Source organism: Netta rufina, assembly GCF_964035555.1.
Source record: "Netta rufina genome assembly, chromosome: 1".
Lineage (NCBI taxonomy): Eukaryota > Metazoa > Chordata > Aves > Anseriformes > Anatidae > Netta > Netta rufina.
Genome location: NC_140123.1, coordinates 196,338,959 through 196,361,802, shown reverse-complemented (window position 1 = coordinate 196,361,802; position 22,844 = coordinate 196,338,959). Strand labels below are relative to the sequence as shown.

At 34.9% G+C, this 22,844-nt stretch overlaps 1 protein-coding gene across 1 annotated transcript in view; it reads left to right on the top strand.

Moving 5' to 3' along the window:
* The window catches only part of HGF (hepatocyte growth factor), a gene marked incomplete at its 3' end in the record, with an annotated part of 61,023 nt that extends 38,455 nt beyond the window's left edge, over nucleotides 1-22,568 (top strand). Inside the window, exons 8-18 of the mRNA XM_084305954.1 lie at nucleotides 3,438-3,612; nucleotides 5,580-5,707; nucleotides 7,175-7,277; nucleotides 9,352-9,491; nucleotides 11,557-11,595; nucleotides 12,082-12,178; nucleotides 15,782-15,856; nucleotides 16,446-16,592; nucleotides 17,356-17,462; nucleotides 19,410-19,555; nucleotides 22,398-22,568. Of these exons, the coding sequence (XP_084162080.1) occupies nucleotides 3,438-3,612; nucleotides 5,580-5,707; nucleotides 7,175-7,277; nucleotides 9,352-9,491; nucleotides 11,557-11,595; nucleotides 12,082-12,178; nucleotides 15,782-15,856; nucleotides 16,446-16,592; nucleotides 17,356-17,462; nucleotides 19,410-19,555; nucleotides 22,398-22,568 (1,328 nt within the window). The remainder of the gene's footprint in view (nucleotides 1-3,437; nucleotides 3,613-5,579; nucleotides 5,708-7,174; nucleotides 7,278-9,351; nucleotides 9,492-11,556; nucleotides 11,596-12,081; nucleotides 12,179-15,781; nucleotides 15,857-16,445; nucleotides 16,593-17,355; nucleotides 17,463-19,409; nucleotides 19,556-22,397) is intronic.
* Nucleotides 22,569-22,844: the final 276 nt, after the last annotated feature.

Sequence of the window (22,844 nt, the reverse complement as noted above, 5' to 3'; positions counted from 1 at the left end):
AATTAAATTTTAGAATTATATTTCAGTAACATTTTTAGGTCTAAATTTTCATGTTTGAAAACTAGGCATTTGTAAGAGATGTAGGTATAGTAAGATGAATTTGGGGAGAGGTCTGTAAACATTTTGGAATGATAGGATTGCTTTATTAATTCAAATAAAAATATTTTAATGATCCTTTTAACACTAGAATTCTCATTGAGAGATGCCACAGTGGCAGTAGCTAATCACAGAATCACAGAATTGTAGGGTTGGAAGGGACCTTGAGAGATCATCTGGTCCAACCCCGCTGCCAAAGCGGGTTCCCTAGAGAACGTTGCCCAGATAGGCATCCAGATGGGTCCTGAATATGTCCAGAGAAAAAGACTCCACAACCTTCCCAGGCAGCCTGTTCCAGTGCTCTGTCACCCTCATCATGAAGAAGTTCTTTCTCATATTGTTGTGGAACTTCCTGTGCTCCACTTTGGGGCCATTGCCCCTTGCCCTGTCCCCACACACTACTGAAAAGAGGTTGGCCATATCCCTTTGTCTCCCACAATACAGGTATTTATAAACATCGATAAGATCCCCTCTCAGTCTTCTTTTCTCAAGGCTGAACAGACCCAGGTCTCTCAGCCTTTCCTCACACGGGAGATGCTCCAGGCCCTGTATCGTCTTTGTGGCTTGCCGCTGGACTCTTTCCAGGAGATCCCTGTCTTTTTTTTGTACTGGGGCACCCAGAACTGGACACAGTACTCCAGGTGAGGCCCGACCAGGGCAGAGTAGAGAGGGAGTGTCTCCTTCCTTGACCTGCTGGCCATGCTCCTTTTTATGCACACCAGGATCCCATTGGCCTTCTTGGCCACCAGGGCACACTGCTGGCTCATGGCCAAACTGTTTTCCACCAGGACCCCCAAGTCCTTCTCCGCAGAGCTCCTCTCCAGCAGGTCGTTCCCCAGCCTGTAGTGTTACATGCAGTTGTTCCTTCCCAGGTGCAGGACACTGCATTTGCTTTGTTAAATCTCATTTGCCGATGCTGAAGTAATTTCTCTTAGCCATCATTATGTAAGGCTTTCCAGTAGTGACTTGGCTGTGTAAGTATTCATAAGGGAAAATTTGGTTAGAAGTTCCTTTAATGAGAACATTTTAACACAATCAAATTAATGTAATATATGATCTACAAATAGAGTTCACTGTCAGGGCATGTAGTGAAAAGTTTGGTGATGAGCTTTGTACCTTTATGTATGTAAGAAGGAATTCTTCACAAAAAAATGTGAGCTTTCTAAAATCAATTGGTGCATTATTTATTTTATTTTATTTTATTTTATTTTATTTTATTTTATTTTATTTTATTTTATTTTATTCAGGCATGTGATTAAAAAAAAACAACAAGAACAAAAATATGTAAAAAACAATCTAATTACTTTTTCCACATCATGGGTAAGGAGTTGATGTGTTACTATAATGAATTATAAAATTACAATTGAAATATTAACTTCATGAGTATGTCAGGTCTTTCTATAGAGCTTATTTTGTATAAGATTAATTTGTATTAAGTTGAATATTTATGCATAATTACTGGTAATACTACAAGTCTTTTTTGCTACAGTTGGATAGTTGCAATTTATTAATTTACTTTGGAAATATTATGCATCCAGGATGTCTTCTGTATGCTTAAATTTATATTTATTTATATTTATAGATCTTATATATTTTCATATATTTCTTATATCTTTTCATATATTTGTGAAAGGACGAATATGTATTTGAATGTGGTGTAGTGATCTTTAATCTAATTTTAAGAGCTCTCTTGGAATATGCTTTCAACTTGTTTTTGTATGTTAGTAGTGGTGGAAAGCTGAAATATGCAGCTGCGTATTTCTATTAAATGTACAATTTTGTCTTTTTGTAGTAGTTGTCCAATTATGTATAAAATTAATGATAATTATTAAAAATATAGTTAACAGCTACAAGTCTTTTTGATGACCCCATCAAAAAGAGTAAATTTATCAGCTTCCAGAAACTTCCAGAAGCTTCCAGAAGTAAGGTCTTTTTCATTTTGGAATGAATTTAGAATTCATAATCCCATTGAAATGGGACAACTTTGTAGACAAATTGCCTTGGGATGGAAGGACAGGAAATTAATTTAACCATGAAACTCTGATGTAAAAACATCAACCAGACGAAGAGAAAAGGGGAATTTTTCTCCAGCATGGAGAAATGTATAATTCAACTTCAGAACTTGATGTTATCATCTGACAGAAAAGTGATCTTTAACATAGAGATTAGACAGCAAATCAACCAAACCCATCTGTTATGACATTTGGTTTCCTTGAGAACCATATTCTCCACAAGTTCACAGAACTGGCTGAATTACCTAGCATGAAATATATTAAGAGTAAAACACATGAATATTGTTATAATCACTGGACTATTTGCAGAAAAGTAATTTGAAAACTTTATTAACATACTTACTGCTGACAACAATACTTTTAGGATAATTAATAAATGTAGTCTTGTGAATAACAGAAATTACCAACAGATGGACAGTTACTTAAAAAAAATATTGTGTTGGAAGCTTTTGGGGACATTATAGTTGCACTGTTTTACTGTAGTATATTTAGTTTTGTACTACTTTGTATATATCTGAAGTAATATGTGTGCCATTAATTTCTAATTATGAAAATTGCATAAGAGACTTTCAAGTTATGTGAATAAGTCATTTCAGAAACCGTTTTTATGAATTTAGTTAAAGATGGTCCAGACTAGGATGAATTCAGACTATATCACCATCTGTAAAAGATCTTTAGTCTGATGAATTTCTTGGTCTTTAAGACATTTGTCTCTCTTTAGAGAATAATGATATTTGATTTCTAAAAACAAGGCTTTATTTTTTCTCTTTTCTCCCTCTCTCTCTTTTTTTTTTTTTTTTTCTCTAAGTATATCAGATATAAAAAGAGAAGCTTTGGGGAGGATTTAGCACATTACTTTACAATAAGATTTTTTTCTTTTTAAACTCTGTAATTTGATATTCTGGGAATTCTATGGAGAAACAGTTAGTTTCTTCTCATCCTGCAAACATATTTTAAAATGTTTAGCAGTGCACACATGGGTGGTCACTCTGTGTGCAAAGCTAAGCAAATGAGAAAATATTTGCTTAATTGGAAACAATAACTAAGAAAATTGACTTTCAATGTTATAAATGGCTATAATGCCTATAAATGGTTATATAAACTATCTAAGAAAAGCTCTTAAATGGTACACAGTTTTTAGAGTCTTGGCCTGCAGGTGGATATCCATGCAATGGGAAGAGTAGATAATTATTCTGTAAAAGGCATGTAAGAGTGGGAATATCACCAAAGAACTCCAGTTCCCACAAATTGACCTGCAATTCAGAGTACAAGCCTAACACCTTGAACCAGTCTCAGTCCTAAGAAAATAAAACAGCGCCTCTTCTGCAGACACAGGTATCATGAACAGCACGGAGGCAGTGGCTGAGACAACAACGTGCATCCAGGGGCAGGGTGAGGGCTACCGCGGCACAGTCAACACCATATGGAGTGGGATCCAGTGCCAAAGGTGGGACTCTCAGTTTCCTCACCAGCACAACATCACTCCTGAGAACTTCAAGTGCAAGTGAGTAGACATAGATGGGTGTTACTGCTGTAGGCAAAGACCAGTTCTTGTTGTTTTTAAACTTCATGCCACCAAAGTAGGCTGTGGAATCCCTGTCCCTCACTGCAGTGGGATGCATTTACTTTGCTTGCTAGAAAACTTTTGAATATGGGGAAATCAATTCTTCCTATACCAAAATACTGTTTCTAAATGAATTTGTGTGAAACTGTAGTTTCTAAATGCATTTGTCTGAAAATGTAGTTTTGTTTGTTTATTTGTTTTTAATAAACATTATCATCAAGCTTGTGTTTAATTGATTATTAAGTGTATGGGTGTTTCCCAGGATGGGACCTGAATCCCAGCAGTGCTCATACATTACTATTGTTTTTCTTTCATGGAGATAAGTACTTGTTTGCAGCTTGGTTACTGAATTTAACTTAATGTGCCCTAAATGCTACCTAAATATAATCTCACTGGCAATACTTGGCATTTATAAGTTTTGATGATACTTCTTTTATTTTCTGTGATTTTAATCATTTTTCTGTCTCCTAACTAAATGTATTTACATGAATAAGCCTGATTTTACCTGAAGGACCATCTAAACTTTCTGAACTGTTACCAAAAAGTGAGATACATTTCTAGCATATGAATTATCTACTTATTTTAAGAAGTTACCTTGATCACACTCATTCAGTCCTTTTTCTAATGAGTGTAGAGGAAACCAAGCCAACCAGCATGGACTTAAAGCTCAGTTTACAAGAAATATCTTTATTGACTGCTAAATATCAGTCTGGACTTCTGCTGGGATTCAATAGTATGGATCTTGCAAAGTAAAGAAAAGATTCCAGTTTCAACTCGTAAAGAAAAGATTCCAGTTTCAACTCAGATTCACTCTTTACCAATAGTTTGTTTAAGCAAAACAAATATTGTGCACAGTGACACTTCTACTGAAAATATGACAATAATCATTCTATTAGAAAATAGGACTGACACTAAACCTCCTCTGTCAGTCTCAGGACCATCTTGAATTTACCCATAAATTAGTGCTTGAGCCCAAACCCACAGGTGTTTCTCAGACAATTAATCATTGCTTAAATCATTTTGTGCTGTACCTATAAACACTGCTGCAGGATTAGGCCCTAAAGGTTAAAACCCACAAAGGTTTTTAGAATTTCCCTAGTAGAGTAGAGTGCTGTTTAGGCCAGTATCTTGAGTTAAATCAATAAAACCACTTGTATGAATGTTCAAAACGCAGAGTAAGAATTACAGCACTAGGACACTTCTTTCCATAGTCTATTATCAGTAAGTGCTGCAGATGGAAAAATGTAGTGAAATACAGCATTGCACAGTACATGGCAACAACTGTCAGGAGATGGGAAAATAAAAGTTACATTGAAGAGGCTTGACTATTTAATTCAAGCTGCAAGACACATTTAAGATGTTCCCTTGTGGCCAACTTTTATTTTAAATGTAACAGCTGTATAGAATTTCTACATACATTTTTTCATATTCCAAGATTCAGTTTCTTAAATGAATCACTGACAATCTTTAGGACTTTGTTTCTCTAAGCTCAGCAGAACCACTCAAGTACAGGGAATTTTAAGCACTGTGGTAATGTTTGTATTTAAAAGCACTTGTAATGGATTGCAGGTGTATCCAATGTCAGCTTGCATGCAAATTTTGATGGAGAATCCTGAATAAAAATAAACTATATTGAAAATATTAATTAATCTTCAAATGAGATCTTATAGCCAGTCAAAACACGAGTCCACTAAAAACGAATTCCCGTAACCATATTCTCATTACAATTACAGTATTTTCTGGACACTGTGTTCTTACTGGCTCCTCACCTCCCTGCACTTGACAATGATCAGTAACACATAGACCTCAAGGAGCCTATATTATTACTAACTCATAATAAAAAGCAATAGAATGCATCAGTGGTTTTAGGTGTTCCCTGCTGTGAGCTAACATATTTATTTTTATAGGGATTTGAGGGAGAACTACTGCCGAAATCCAGATGGATCTGAATCACCCTGGTGTTTTACTACTGACCCAAACATCCGGATTGGTTATTGCTCCCAGATTCCTAAGTGTGATGTATCAAATGAACAAGGTAACAGAAGGAAAGGTGATAACGTGACTTTAAGTGAATGCTGTACTCTTCCAAATAGCACATAGGCAGGCATGAAAACTGAAGAAGTTGATCTCAGTACATCTGCATTACACCTGTGTAGTTCTGCTTTTGTGTTATTTGCATACTTGGGATTCATCGTGGTGTAAATGAGATTCATTTCTCGGTTCATGTGTTAATTCCAGCAAGAAAAGCTGTAGTAAAGGTTTACTATGGGGTCTGACTTTTAGACAAGGTGAATCTCCACTCTGCTACCTTTCTTAATTTGAAAGGCTTTTCCCAAAACTGAGTTATTTCCTGCAATTTCTTGGTTTACAGTCTTTCTATAACTGCAAATGAGGCCACCAAATGTGGTCTATTTATTATTCATATATCCCCTTGACTAAAATGGCTTAAACTGAAAAAAAAAAACAAAAAACAAACAAACAAACAAACAAACAAACAAACAAACAAAAAAAACAACATAGGAGTTCCCTTTTCTCTTTAAATTATTACCTCTGTCTGTAAAGTCCACAGACACTCCCTAGAGTCATTCCTCAGTCTTGGTCTTGGTATTACTCTAGGGAGCATTACTGCCCACTGAGAACTTATGTCAACCATACCATAAACTGAGGCTCAGACCTGCAACCAACTACCCAACTTCAGTGTATAAGATCTTCATCTAAATTTTAGCTAATTTATCTCTTAAGACATAAGGACTTGCAGTTACAAGAGTTCTGTCAGAGCAAGGATTACATTTTGATTTTTTTTTTTTAAATTAAAGTATCAATTATCAAAAAGTAAAAATACTGATGAATATGAAATGAAATGCTTTATACAAAAAGTCTTTAGAGTAATGATCGTTTTAAATAAGCCTCTTGAAAAGTCTCAAAAACACTTGGGATAAAAGCATGAATTAAACATGACTTCTACTAGAGTGATCAGGCAAGTTTTCAAATTATATTAAAATTAAAGCCATGTTGATTTTTTTGATTTTGCCAAAATAGCACTTAAATCAAGAATTTAAAAATGTAACCGGTATCCAGAGTCTGCACGTAGTTGAAGGTAGGCTGACAGAGAGGAGGGAGGGAAGAGGAAGGATGGTGGTTTGTATAAAAAAGTTCCTGACAAATTTTAGAATATTTGTTGTGACCATTCTAAATTAACCATAAAGTAACTATTTATGAAATAAATTGTCCCACTTTATCTCAGTAAGACAAAAATGCTACTGTGCTGAGAATGGAAGTCTCAAGCAGGGGATTATGTATCTAAATTTGAAAACTTTCTCATTTTTTTTTCTGATTTACATTATGATTTAATTTATATTTATGCCTGATTTATATCATATAGTCTTTACTGAATACAAAACTTGTTTTTAATTATTTGGATTACTGATGGAAAGGAAGAGTTTTCTCTTTAGTGTTGCACAATCACCCTCCACTTTTCTTTGTCTCAACATGTCTTATTCAGATTGCTATCGTGGCAATGGCAAGAGTTACATGGGAAATCTATCCAAGACAAGATTTGGGCTAACTTGTTCCACATGGGACAAGAATATTGAAGACTTACGTAGGTGAGTGCATATGAAATAGACAATAGATTGTTCAGTGAGTCCTGAATAAATACTACCTCCAGACGGCATCTGTTTTTTCTGCAGTGATTCTAACATAGACCCTTATACCCTGGAGATCTTAGCAATCTTTTTTCTTTTCTTTTCTTTTCTTTTCTTTTCTTTTCTTTTCTTTTCTTTTCTTTTCTTTTCTTTTCTTTTCTTTTCTTTTCTTTTCTTTTCTTTTCTTTTCTTTTCTTTTCTTTTCTTTTCTTTTCTCTTCTCTTCTCTTCTCTTCTCTTCTCTTCTCTTCTCTTCTCTTCTCTTCTCTTCTCTTCTCTTCTCTTCTCTTCTCTTCTCTTCTCTTCTCTTCTCTTCTCTTCTCTTCTCTTCTCTTCTCTTCTCTTCTCTTCTCTTCTCTTTTCTTTTCTTGCCTTGCCTTTTTTCTCTTTCAGTGTTCAAATATATTACACAACATGTGTTTATTCAGACTAACCACTAATTGCAGGCTTCAGCATTTTACTTAGTGTTTAGTTAACTGGTCTGGTTTGCCCCATCTTTTTCCTTAAGTGTTTTTTGGTGGTGGTGGTGTTTTTCTTACATGAGATGTTAAGAAATGAAGCAGGAAATGGTTATGTTACATTTGCTTAATATTTATATTTGCCATTTTCAAAGTTCTGAACAACATAAATTCCCGAACAACTTGATCTTTTCTCTTAGCTCATCTTGCTTCAAGCATGACTTGGACTTGAAACCTCCTGTGGTCCCATGCAAACTGAAATTGAATCACGGGTCTATGATCTAATGACATTGACATCAAATGTCATAAAAGTAAATTGCAGTTTCTATTGTGTTTTGTTGCTTTGTTTTCTTTTTCAAGTAGTGAAAATATCAAGTTTTTTTTTTGCTTTACTTGTTCAGGTAAAAATGAATCAGCAGAAAGTACAAGAGGAGCTATGAGTTTCTAAGACTTTTCAATCACGCTAGAATCATCAGTGTTGTCTCTGTTCAGAAGGGTAGACTTATAAATTTCAGGAGTAACAGGAGCAAAGTAAATCAGTAAGTCAGTCTCCAGAGAAGCTGTATTACAGAAGGCAGATTTCAGTGGCATTGTCTAGAATCACCAGCTGGACTATGTGTGGTTTCCCCTACACAGAGCTAGAGACAGAATATGTATTCCAGTCTACTGTCTATCTAAGGAAGGCAGAGGTTTAAGGTCAGGACTTCTGAGAGTTCAGAGAATTCTTCAGTTAGATGTTAATGAGTTAGCTTGAACCTTGTACCAACCAGATGCCTGATGCAATTACATTCACATCATCCTGAGGACAGATCAGCCTTCCTTCTCTTACTGTCACTAATTTTCTATCTGGGAACTTCCTTGGGGAGGTATTTGTCGCAGTTCAGCAGTTACTCTGGTTTTGTTTTGGGTGTGCTAGAAGCAATTTGCATGGTCAGTTATTAACTATGAGGGAAGCACAACTGTAACTTAAGAAACCTGTACGTTCCTGTCTGAAAAAACAGAAATAAACATCTTTCTCTGCTTCAGATTGTCACCTCAGACTTTCACCTTTAGTTAAGTGCTTCATGTGGGTTTGCAGCTTAGGTTGCTTTTCACTGTAGTTTGAGACATTCAAATTTTTCTTTTCCTGTTGCTTAACTTTCTTGCATTTGTCCTTCCTTTACCTAAAATTCAGCGTTCTTCTGTGATGATTCAGTGCTCCCTTCTGTTAACTGTAAACATGCAGGGAGAAGATAACCTGCGTTCCCAGAACAGGCCTGAATGCAGCATAAACACTCTTCTAATCAGTTTAAAGATCCCTCCTGAGGGTATCCAGGGTTTTTAGCTCAAGTGAGAGAGATCTAGAAACCTTCCAGCAAGTCCACTCATTGCTTAAAATACCAACCAGAGGAAAATTGGACAAAGATCCAGTGAATATTTGTGACTCAATTTCATTTTGATTTTAACCAGCCCTAAACACTGACCTGTAGGCTTCTCAATCAGCTAATATTACAGTGTGGGACAAAGCAATATTTAACCTCTGAAAATTTGGGCTATAGTATAAAGCTTTTCAACACTTTGATTTTTTTTTCCCTGTAGGCATATACAAATATTCAGAGAACCAGATGTTAGTAAACTGAAGAAAAACTATTGCCGCAATCCAGATGATGATTTTCATGGTCCCTGGTGTTACACAGATGATCCTCTCATTCCCTGGGATTACTGCCCTATTTCTCGATGTGAGTACTTGGTATGCCTCAGGCATTGTCAATTGTGCGGTCTCAGTGAAACAATGGTGTCAGTGTATACCTTTCTGTTGTCACTTGTGGCAACAGAAAATGCATAATTATATCAAGAATCAATTACATACGACTAAGAAGGAATGGAGAGAAGCTGCTTGTGCAATGTATAAACAGGAGGTCTTTATCCTTGACCAGTTTGGAGTTTTCAGGGCTTATTTATGCAGCAGGAGCTTAAAAGGACTATTACAAATAGTCAAACATATTCCAGCAGATCTAGCTATTGAATGAGGGCTGGATGGAAACAAAGAATTGTCTAGTGGTTAGAATGCAGGCTGTGGCCTTAAGAAACCCAGGGACAGCTATCTTTTGTGGCATGAGCTTCAAGGTTTGTTTGTGTGTTCTGTATTTATAAAGTGAGGATAACTCACTATATGCATGATGATGTGTGTATGTGCTATATAGATTAGATCCTGCTTTTGGATGTTTGTGGGATGATTTAACTCCTGGAAAGAATTAAGAAAATCACTCCTCTAAAGTTGCATGTTATAAAGCTAAATAGCTCAACTATACAGAATTAAAAGTCTTAGAGAATTCAGTAATAAACTGAAGGTAGGTGGAAAAAATACATTAATGCTGAAAAAAAAAGATGTGCAATTCACATTTAGGTTTAAGATTTTTCTCGTTAATTCCTATTGCTAAATCACAGTGGTATATATCCTTGGAGAACATTTGAATGATAAATCAGGCTTTTGAATGTATGTCTGTGATCTCTAGAGGTTGAGGATAATGTTAAATTCATTCCTAGCAGTAATTCACAGCATTTCCCCATAGTCTGAACTGCAGCATTTCTATGAGGTGATATTAGAAATCTCAGGTGATTTTTTTTTGGCATCTATGTGATTAGTAAACAAAATGTGCAAATGTCAATGTAGATAAAGAACAATAACTGACTGAATATAAATTTTATTCACTCTTAGTTAATTCTATCAATTCCAAAGGAAAATTTCACAAAATATTTTTGTCATGTTTGTACTGTAGGTAATGGTTAGCATTATGATGACTGGATTCTAATGCTGGAATATGTCTGTTTTAGAATTGCAACTTGTGTGGGCCAGTGTTAAACTACTAATAGCTTATTCATGTACTGGTAACCAGTTTAACCAGTATGAACAAAATGTTGGCAGTTACCAAGTGTACTTGGTGTCTTTAACTGATCTGTTTAAACTTTGCATACTTACATATACATATTCATACACATACGTATACACATATACATATTCATATTCATATGCATATATATATACACATAACTTTAACTATATATAGTTGAAATCTATATCCATATATATATCTTTACACACATTTATATATTTGGGTAATGACAGAAATCTAGTTAGATAAGACAGTTTAAATTTTGCTCGCACAAATTTGCAGTAACTACATCCATACATCAAGCTCATATCACTAGGCCACACTTCAGACTTTATGGAAAGCAAAAATTTTGAAGACAGTTTAAGCAACTTTATTTTAACTTCATAATGACTTAGACTAGATGGAAGAACAAATCCAGTTTTGGGGAATACAATTTCATAAAGATAAGTTATTTGTGATAGCAACATATAGTAGGATTTTTTTTAAGTTTTAAAGACTTCTAAGGAAATTAGAAAATTTCTTTAAAGTTGATCTATGTTTAATGACATGACTTCTACTGTTCCTGTATGCTTACAGAAAAAAGACTATTTCATTTTTCTGCCTTGTCTTGCTTAAATGAAATGTGGAAATTGAGCATTTCAGAGCCTGATGTATTCAAGATTCAGCCAAGATGAGAAATCCTTAAAACCACTGTTGCAAAAATGTTTAATTCTTATTCTATTTTATTGGTATAAAATTCTTCCATCCTATTTAACCTGACCAAACTGGTTTTACAGAATGATATCACTGAAAATTTAAACTTCATGAAATATTAAAATTAACTATGCATTTTTCTGTTTATTTTGACTGTGTTCAGGTTTTAGACTTGTTTTAATTTTGTATTGTGTGTTCATCTTATGTGTCTGTCTAGGCGAAGGTGATACAACTCCTACTACAACCAGTGTGGATGGTAAGTTTGCAGATGTACTGTGCCCTGGCATGCATTATATCCTACAAGACTAGCCATTTCTTTCTGACTGAGAAGGAAGAAAAAGATCAATTAAGGGTACAAAGATCAATTAAGTATACAGCTTGGGGAAGAAAAATAAATAAATAAATAAAAGGCAAATGTAGAATAGCTTTACTATACTTTTTATTCTCATATTCCTATCTCGTAAGTGGTGAGATATAGTAATGACTTTTAATGTTTATTTTATAAATATAGAATTGTTTGTAATAAACTTAACAATATGTATTTTATATTCCCTACAAATCTCTCTATAGAGTCAACCAGCTTCACTGAAGTAGTTTTGATACTTTAGAAATATATTTCATTAGCTCAGGAAAGAACACCCTACCCATGATAAATATTGACCTTCTTGTGGTCCTTATGTGTAACTGTACAGGTTTCCTACCGCTGTTTTTAGTAAAATGTGATCTCTGGACCTGCTTTCAGATACTGTCATTCCTTGTGCCTCAACAAAACATTTGAGAGTTGTAAATGGAATCCCAACTCAAACAAACGAAGGATGGGTGGTTAGTTTGACATACAGGTAATTATCACTTTGATAAGAAGGACAAAGCTTCTAATAGGATATTTGTTTTGGAACTATAGAAAATGTTGATTGTAGTAAGAATATTTGTAGATTGCAGTTAAATCCTGTAAAAGAAGGAAATCAGCATTCCTGGAACATCTGGTGTTTCTATAGCTTTCAGTCCATCAATGAAACAGTTATATGTTAGTTATTGCGAACTTGCTTCTAAAGCATACACAGCATTCTAGTCTTTGGATTCTTTAGATCAGCTACTGCAGATCTTTTCATCATTCCCTTAACACCCTGCCTTAAGCTGTTTACTTTACAGATTGAAGAAAATTGAGGTTCATGTCAATATCTGTATTTTAATACCAGTGCATTTAGATATGAAGTATTAGATTCAGGATATACACCCGTGCTTAATTTAGCTTTCTGCTCATAAAACTGCATGAAACTGAAATGTATTTTGTATTAAAAAATAAGTAGGAGCTATAAGGAAATTTCTTTCACTCTGTAAATCAAGACCCTAACATGTACATCTGGAAATGTGTATTACATTATGGCAGATCTTAGTTTGCTACTGTGTAAAAGCCAGAACACAGAGTTACTGCCTCTTGTGTTCATTACTCTTTGGTTAATAACTCATCAGCTAGAAGTATGAATCATAAATGGATAGCAGGAAATAGATCTCAAGGATCTTTTTTTTTTTTTTTTTGGTCATCTAGTACAGATTACAGTACAGTTTATTACTATTAGCTTATGTCATCCCTTTTAAAAACATGTTTTAACTTAACTAATACTTTCAGGCTAAAGAAAAGACAAAAAGTCTATTTTCTATATTTCTTCATTGCTAGAGAAATGCTGGGAGTCCTCCTCATCTTTGTCAATGTTCCATTCTCATGGGCTCATATCGTAGTGGTCTATATCTTTCTAAAAGTTTAGCAGATGGACGGGAAATAAATTTCTAGAGGAACATCCTTCTATTCCTGGACTAAATAAACATATAGAGGGACTGAAATGCTGAATCACCCTGGAAAAGTTTATCTTGCCACTGTTTTTAAAACAGCCTTGATGGCTGATGAACTTTTAGACAAGAAAGGTGAATTACTTCTGAGTGCCTAAATGTAAATAGCTGAAGTTAAGCAAATTGACCCTAGGTTATGTGCTATGTTACAGAATTCCATTAAGTAAATGAGTTCATAAATGACTGAAGATGTTTTTTTGTTTGTTTGTTTGTTGTTGTTGTTGTTGTTGTTGTTTTCTGTTTGTTTTAAAAGAAGGGATTCCTAAAATACTCCAGATGCAAAATATATTTTTAAGTATTATATAAGTCTAACATGTATGTAAAAAAATGTACTTATATTTTATGTTGTTACCAGGGAAGCAGATAGACTTTTTTCTGAAACAAAATCTTAATGACTCCAATTTTTTTCTTGGAGGGGTAGAGGGTTCATAAATGATTCTGTAATCTAACATTTATTCTGAAAAAGTCTAACTATAACTAACACTTCTCAAAATAGAAGTGCTGTGTCTGAATGGTAAAGTCCTAGTGCTGCTTACAAACTTGTATATCTGCAATCAATGCCCACTTATAAAATTAATTAATTAAATTAATCAATGACATGCTTTCCTATACGTATGATCCAGATTCTGTTATCAAGTATATTTAAATGTGCTCAGGTGGCCAAGAAGGCCAACGGCATCCTGGCTTGTATCAGGAACAGTGTGACCAGCAGGGCTAGGGAGGTGATCGTCCCCCTGTACTCAGCTCTGGTGAGGCCGCACCTCGAGTACTGTGTTCAGTTTTGGGCTCCTCGCTACAAGAAGGACATGGAGGTGCTTGAGCGGGTGCAGAAAAGGGCGACGAAGCTGGTGAGGGACCTGGAGAACAAGTCCTACGAGGAGCGGCTGAGGGAGCTGGGCTTGTTCAGAAGAGGAGGCTCAGGGGCGACCTTATCGCTCTCTATAGGTACCTCAAGGGAGGCTGTAGCGAGGTGGGGGTTGGTCTGTTCTCCCACGTGCCTGGTGACAGGACGAGGGGGAATGGGCTTAAGTTGAGCCAGGGGAGTTTTAGGTTAGATGTTAGGAAGAACTTCTTTACTGAAAGGGTTGTGAGGCATTGGAACAGGCTGCCCAGGGAAGTGGTGGAGTCACCATCCCTGGAAGTCTTCAAAAGACGTTTAGATGTAGAGCTTAGGGATATGGTTTAGTGGGGACTGCTAGCGTTAGGTCAGAGGTTGGACTCGATGATCTTGAGGTCTCTTCCAACCTAGAAATTCTGTGATTCTGTGATTCTGTGATATTTGGAGGAATTTCATCCATTCCAGGAAATCAGCTTTGGATTTTGTGCTACATTTAAATAAGAAGTATAACCTTCATCTGTCTACTTGTCAGTCTGGTAAAGCAGATGATGAAATCTTTTAAAGTTGCATTGATAAATAATGATATACATGTATACATGAAAGAACCACATTTATGTTCCTTTTTGTGACATTTTTATAGTAAAACTGGACAGAATCAAGATTTTATAGACCCCAGCCTCTCCGACCAGACAGTCTGTTCCTCAACCAAAATACAACCTAAAATAATAATAATAAAATAATAATAAAAATGACCCCCAAAAATAAAACAAAATGAAAACAAACAAACAAACAACAACAAACAACAAAAATCAAAAAACACAAAATAGGAAAGCATCTGTGTTATTCTGCTTTCTTTAAACTCTATACAGAAACTGGACTTCTTCCAACAATTCCTGTAAAGCTGTGAACATTTGTGTGATTTGAATTTATAATTTGTAAGACTTCAAGCTTCTCCCAAATTGCTAACAATTTTATTCACTTTCCAAAGAGCTGTAGAAAATAAATGTGATTTTAGAGGCACAAAGAAGGAAACTAATTAATTTGCATTCCAATGTCAGCTTTATTTTTGAAGAAAATGTCATGTTTTATTGTTTTAATTTTGCTTGATATATTATACAGCAGGTTTTCTATAATCATGTGTAGGATGTCATACATTGCAGATTGCTTCCAACTGAAGCATGTGGGAATGGAAATCTCATAGGACTGGTAATCAAATAGTAACTCTCTACCTTGAGGTCAATGCTTTGAATAATACTTACTTGAAAAATGTTGTTTACATCTGTTGGCAGTTTGGGGTGTTGATTGAACGTTTCAGTCCAGTTCCTATTACAAAGAAGTCCACTTCTTATTATTTATTTTATTTTATTTTATTTTATTTTATTTTATTTTATTTTATTTTATTTTATTTTATTTTATTTTATTTTATTTTATTTTATTTTATTTTATTTTATATTTATTTTTAAAGATAGCTCTCTTAATTTAAACCCATCTGTGAAAACACTAAATAAATAAAGTAAATGATTTTCTGTTTCTTCCTGGTTTATAAAAACTGAATCAAATCTGGAAAGTCATGCTACTACATGTATTCAAAATGTATAGCAAATGGACAGTGAAATGTTTTCACAGGCTGTCATCCAGCCACCTTTCCCTACACGTGAGGAATACATAAATGAAAGCTGACAACAACACTCTTTAGAGATTTTGTCCAGGTAGAAAGAAAGATATAAATATATATATAATTTATTTATTTATTTTTCAGGAATAAGCATATCTGTGGAGGTACTTTGATAAAGGAAGAGTGGGTTCTAACAGCAAGACAGTGTTTCCCTTCTCGGTACAGTAGTCTGTAGTTTTGCAATATTGAAATATACGTATCTTCTGTTATTTAAAAGCACAACAATTCATTAAATTAAATGGAACAGTTTTCACTCCTTTTTGGCTTTAACACTACTCACCTGATATAAAAATTCCTGTGGGACCTTGCCATTTTCTGTTTTTATTATTGTTAAGCTAAAACTTTATTTTACATAGAGGTATGAATGTTTTCCAAGTGTAAGAGTTACACAATAGCCTCTTTATGAAAATAATCCCATGCTTCTGCTGAACTAGACACAATAAAATAGAATTCTTAAGCAAATCTTGAAAAGTTTCAAGGTCCATAATTTCCAAGCCTCCAGATGTTCAGATACTAGTAGAAAACAAAAATTACATTTTAGTCATGGTTAACAATAAAATTATGTAGTAACTTTAGACCAAAAGCATACATTTGAGCATGTTGATTTTGGAGTAACAATTGGCAGTGTAGAACCACTTCTAGTGAAGACTGTTAGTTAAGATCTTCTGGTACAATCATAGTAAGCTGAAATTTTTGAGTTATTCTGTTATACATTCAGCAAAATTCTAACCAGCTTTGCCTACTTTAGGTACAAAGATTTGAAAGACTACAAAGCCTGGCTTGGAGTCCATAATATCAAAGGAAAGGGAGAGGAGAAGCACAGACAAGTTCTGAATATCTCTCAGCTGGTATATGGTCCTGCAGGGTCAGATTTGGTCTTGCTGAAACTTAGCAGGTTAGTAGCTACTACTGCTAATTCCAGGATTTTCAGCTACTGTCTGAAATTCTTCCTAAATAAGCATTGCAAATTCAGTTCTGTACAATCATGGTATTGCAGATGACATCTCTAAAGTTTAAGCTTCTAATAGTAAGATGTTCATGTCAGTTGTTCCTGGGCACATAAAGAAATGATATATTAAGTGGATGGATTTCACTTGATATACGCAAATATTAATCTTTATTCACTTTACTCAGAACAGATGTTACTTCTGAAATATAGTGCCTAAATACTTTTTTTCCCCGATAACCAGGTTTAATTTACAGTGCGTTATATATATATATATATATATATATATATATATATATATATATATACACACACACACTCATTGGCTAGTATATGCTTTTCATTTATAGAATAAGCAGCAGATTGCAACTAAGATATCTGTGTACATATAAGCTTTCAAACTTTCTCTGTATTAGCAAAACTATATATCCAAATGAAATGTCATCATTACTTACTTTTGAAGATGAAAACCCAAGTTAAATAGTGTAAAAGTAGTGACAGAATTTCAAGAAATTTTTTGACAGTTCACAGCTGTAACACAAAAAATAGGTAGAAGAATCCATCATATTCTTCAAAGAAGGAAGAGAGAGGTAAAGAATTGGCACAGTTTTTAACTGCTGTGGTCTATAAAGGCACTTAAAATCATTTTTAGGGTAGATTATAGAATGTGAAGTAAAATTCCTTACGTCTGTTGTTCATTTTCTCTTTTCAGACCTGCCATATTGACAACTTATGTAGAAATAATTCGATTGCCCATTTCTGGATGTACCATTCCAGAGAAGACCAGTTGCAGTGTTTATGGATGGGGATACACTGGATGTAAGAAACTATTTTTAAAAACTAAATGAAAACATTGACAGCTAACTTCCTTCCTCTTGTTATCATAGGTGAGGCTGGTGATATTGCCTCATGCCATGCTTGTCCAACACTTTTTATTATAAAATGCAGTTTCAACTTTTTTAAAAATTTATTTTGCTTTGTAAACCTTTAAACCTTTGAGCATTTTATTTAAGATGATTTCATTTGAAATATTTTCTACCCCATCTTTTATTTATTTTTTTCCTCCAAAGACTGGCAAAATGATTCAAATGCTTCAAAGAACAAACTATAAAAATGTTTTACATGTTTGAAAAATCTGTCAGAATTGTTTTGAAGAGTTCTAACCCTTTTTTGAAAAATTCTTCTTCATCTACTTGAGCACCTTTTTTCTATATCCCAAAGCAGGCCACCCTGTGGAAAAATTAATACAGGATAATGTAATCAAAGACATTATTATAATTAACGTACACAAAGACAGTATATTAAGGATACACAGGCATCCCTCTCTGGCATTTCCTAACTTTTGAGTACTTGACTTTGCAGCCTTACTGATGTTCATTAAGCACAGTTTTTTGTGTGAAGTAAATACAAATATGTGACAGAACAGACATTTATTTAGTCTGGTAAATACTCTATCTGTCTAATGATGTGTTGATGATAAAGTTAATAGCTGCCAGTTGACAGTAATTATTGCAATAATTACTGTGCTCAAATGTTATTTTGCCACAGACCTTGAGTAAGCAGCAGCAATGTACTCATGCTGTCCTGGACGCAGAGCAGAAAGTAGATTGTAATTCCGAGGTTCTCTCCCTTGTAACCATTACTCCACATTTCTTTGTGGGTGGCAAGTAATCTGTACCAGTCCTTCTCCAGATGACTGCCTTTGATGTTCCCAGTGTTATTAGTATATTAGCCTTCTTCTGAGGGGAATGGCTATCTGGGGGACAGGGAAGTAGGGCTGGGGCAGCATCACAGAAAAGCTTGGCTTAAGAGAATTGATAATGGAATTTGCTATGCTGTGGAGTTACGTAATACTATAAATATGTAACATCTATCATCTAAGGACTTCGTACTATATTTTATATGCTACTTAATATAATACTCATAGCATCCCAGTCAGGGAAGGAAAAAGTGTTACATCCTTTTTATTTATTTATTTATTTTGATTTCTTCTTTAAGAACACAGGATAACAATTTAGTGAAGGGCAAGGTTGGCATTTTTTGATAGCTGTGAAGAGAATGGGCAGGTCTGGGCCTTCTATTTGTCTTTGCAGCTTGTACAGAGTTGTCTTTTGCCATGTAGAACAAGAACAAGCTCCACAGGGCTCCTGCTTTCTGACCTTGACGCTGATGAAAGGAGATTGCATAGAGCTGTGGCTCTGTCCTTGCAGGCACGAAGTCATTCAGTGTAGCTGAGCCAGCACTAAATGAGAAAAACTCTGCACTGTAATAGTATTTTTCAGGTCACATGTTCTTCCCTGGGCTGGAGCAGCCACTGTTGCCCATTAACCCCTGCTTAAGGCATGGAGTGAAATCCTTGTTCTGCTGATGACAGTGACAACATTTCTCACTTTTCCTGCTATTAATGATGTGCTGGGTCAAGTTGGTACTAAATTGTAGAATAACCCCAGTTATCTAGCCATTTCTTCTAATACAAAAAATATCTCCAGATATTCTCAGAGAACTGAAGAGACACGGCACAAAGCAAATTTCTTGCAAATTTTGTTTGTACCAAATATACAAAATCCAAAAGACTCTCATGATATGTTTGATTATATGCATGATAACAATGAGGATGAATGAAAATGTGAGTACCAGGGAAAAGTGCAAAGAATAAAGTTATGTGAGTAAACTTATCCAGCCTGGATCTTCAATACTCTTTTTTTTTTTTTTTTTTTTTTTTTTCCCTACAAGAGAGTAAAGTTTTCATTCTCTTTTCAATCCTAGTAGTTAACTATGATGGCCTTCTCCGAGTAGCAAACCTGTTTGTTTTGGGGAATGAGAAATGCAATCAATATCTCAAAGGGAAGATCACAGTGAATGAGTCAGAAATCTGTGCCGTGGCTGAAACCATTGGTGCTGGGCCTTGTGAGGTAAATATTACATTTCCTATGAGTGTATTAAAGCCATCAACATGGTTATTTCTTTCTCAGAAATAATTTACTAGAGTTTTTATAACTGCGTCAAACTTGTACGCAATACACATAATCACAGAATACATATGTGAATCTTCTGCATTGGAAAATGATTTGCATTTCTAGTGATCTATTTTCTGCCAGTGTGGGAAGAAGTTTCTTTGCTTCAATGGCACTGTACTTCCACATCAGCAAAGGGCTTATGTACATGTTAAATATACTCGCGCCTAAACACTTTGCTAGTCTGACATAAATTTGCTTTCTACTCAATCAAAATAAGTTGTTACTGCTAGCCCACAGGCCATTTTAGCACTTATTGTACAGAACACAAAGATTGGAGCAAGTTTAACTGTTTAGCTGAAGTTTTGCACACAAAATAAAGAATAAGAACATATAAATAAACAAAACCAAAAAGTCACTGCTCAGTGGAGTTAGTAAAGTTATGAAGGAAAGATCCAAAAAACATGAGATTCAGTATTAGACAGAAGAGAGGAGGATTTTTTCTCCCTAATCAAGCCTGAGCCATAATATATTGAGTAGGGGAGAAAGCACTTCAGTGACAGTGTAATTTGATACAGTTGGTTTTCTTGGGACTAGTGTTGATGTCGGAGAAAGGACATCTGAGGAGAAATGCAATAAATCATATCTTTGAATGGAAGATATCTTTGTGTGTGGAAAATCTGCCTGAAGAAGTGACATGTAGAAAGAAGGCAGTCCTGAGTATTATTATGTATTCAATACCCGGAGAAAAAGAGATTATTTCCTAATACCAGTGTTAACCAAACAGTGAAGTTTTCCCTACCCAGAAGTACTACCAAACCATGGTGAAACTAAGTCTTCATCAGGCTGAGGCCTCTTCCTTTTATTATTAATATCCCATAGGATCCTCTTATTACAGCAAAGTGTAGTTTTTGTTTTGTTTTGTTTTGTTTTGTTTTCCTTCAGAATCAAATATTTCATCATAGATGGGCTTTTAGACATGTTAAGGTTTATAAATGAAACATCTGCATGGAAGTCTGCTGGGGTTCCTGCACTTTGTTTTCCTGTGCAAGGAGAAATGACTGAATTAATATTAGCAATCAGTCTTAATCACCACATGGTTTCCAGCTCCCTGAGTTCCCCTTTGAAGCTATTTTCCTCAGCAAAGAACAGGCAGAGAAACAAAATCAGATTGGCAGGTGAAACTCCACTCTTAAAAATGTTTTATGAGTAGCTTTGATGATACTGACATAGTTCATTGTTCATGTAGGAACTAATCTGTAATCAGCTGGGGGAAAAAAATAACCAAATAAAGGTCAGGCATTGTTGTTTCTCTGGTGATCCAAAGAGAATACAATGTGAAATATTAGCTTTTATTTTTTGAAACCGTATCTCACTACCTAGTACATTTAATGCCTAGTTTTGCAGCTAGTTTTCTAGATTCAGTGTAAATTTTCCCTGGATAGAAACGACTGTGTTCAAGCCCCAGATCTATGTGAATATAACTAAACTACAGTTTCATACTAAAAACCTTACTATACAGCCTACACCTATGATTCCCCAAAGCCCCCCTTGGAGGCTCAATGCTACTCGGTGCCCTATGACTCAAATCAGGTGAGTATGTTATTATACAGGTTACCTTACCAATAGGGCCCCTATCAGACCAGCTACATTATCTCTTTCTAATCCTATGAGGCACACTAATTACCAACTCAATCTGTCTATAACAAACAGATTTAAAATTGTTTACTTATCCATAAGCCACATGGATCAAGTCATTGCTGCAAGCATAATCCAAACCTTCTGATCATTCTCAGGAGCAATAGTTCTGATAATCTATCACAGACTGACCTCCTCCATACTATTTTGCCTAGCTAACACAAACTAGAAATGCCCACATAGCTGAATTCTCATCCTTAGATGAGGTTTACAACCACTACCACCCCTCAATAGCTACCTGACTATTGCTATCAATCAGATCAAGCTAATTGAACAAATAAACAACAAGCATTGCCACTCTTCTGGTGAGTCAGAGAGAATAAAATGCTAATTGTTAGCTTTTATCTTTTTAAACTGTCTTACTATCCAATACAAACATTTACTGCCTTCTTTTGCCGCTAATTTGCTAGATTAAGCTTTGCTTGATTTAAAACTTCAGTATCTGTGCTCAAGTTATGTATCTATGTGAATTTACCTAAATTACATTTTGAATCTAATTTAATTTGTATGGATTTTAGTGCTAAATAAGACTGATCTGAGTTGGACATGAACCAATTTTCCACTGAGTACATGCAGAGGTGTATACTTGTCTCATTCACACAGAATAATGAACATGAGTGTTTTAACAAGTTACATTTTTTACACTGCAAAGTACTACTATTTTTTTTCCTGCCTACTAGTACACATAGATTCTCATCCTAATGCCTTGAAATACTGCCAGAGGGATAACCACCTTGTTCTGTCAGTAAGCTTTGAAACAAAGTCTGTTATAACAACAAATATATTTAACAGTCATCTCACTTCCTTATCTCACTTATTTGCACATAAACAAATATTATACTTGGAGTTAGCTAAAACAGGAGAGTAAGAGCTGGTAGTCTGAAGTTACTAGAATCATATGTAAAGAAGGATTACTTGCATGTAAATTCTGGCTGTGAAAGAGATATTGGAAGCTGTGTTCCAATGGTAAGTATAACTCTAATGCCTGTTCATTAAGCTAGGTCCTACCAAAGAGAAACCAGGCAGTAATGGACAGGTGGGAACTGTTCCTTGTAACACTTTCAGAAATTATTATTATTATTATTATTTTATTTTTTTTTAGCGTGATTATGGTGGTCCCTTGGTTTGTGAACAAAACAGGCTGAAAATAGTAGTGGGTGTCATTGTTCCTGGCCGTGGATGCGCCATTCGAAATCGTCCTGGGATTTTTGTTCGGGTCTCGTATTATTCCCGGTGGATACACAAGATCATGATGACCTACAGAAAACCCTGAAAAACTCAAGAACTTCCATTCACAGATTTTGGACAGCATAGAATTAATGTGTAATGTAAAGATCAACAATTTTTTAACTACTTGATAGTCAAGTTTGTTGAGATTCTTTTAATATTTATGGATGTTTTTGGTGTTTTGTCTATCAATGTTGTTTTATAAATATTGGAGTGACTTACAGTATATGCAAGTATGGTGACATATCTCCTGAAGATACTTGAATGGGTAAACAATTTTTCAAAAATATTATTACTGTATCATAAATGGTTTTGTAGAAAA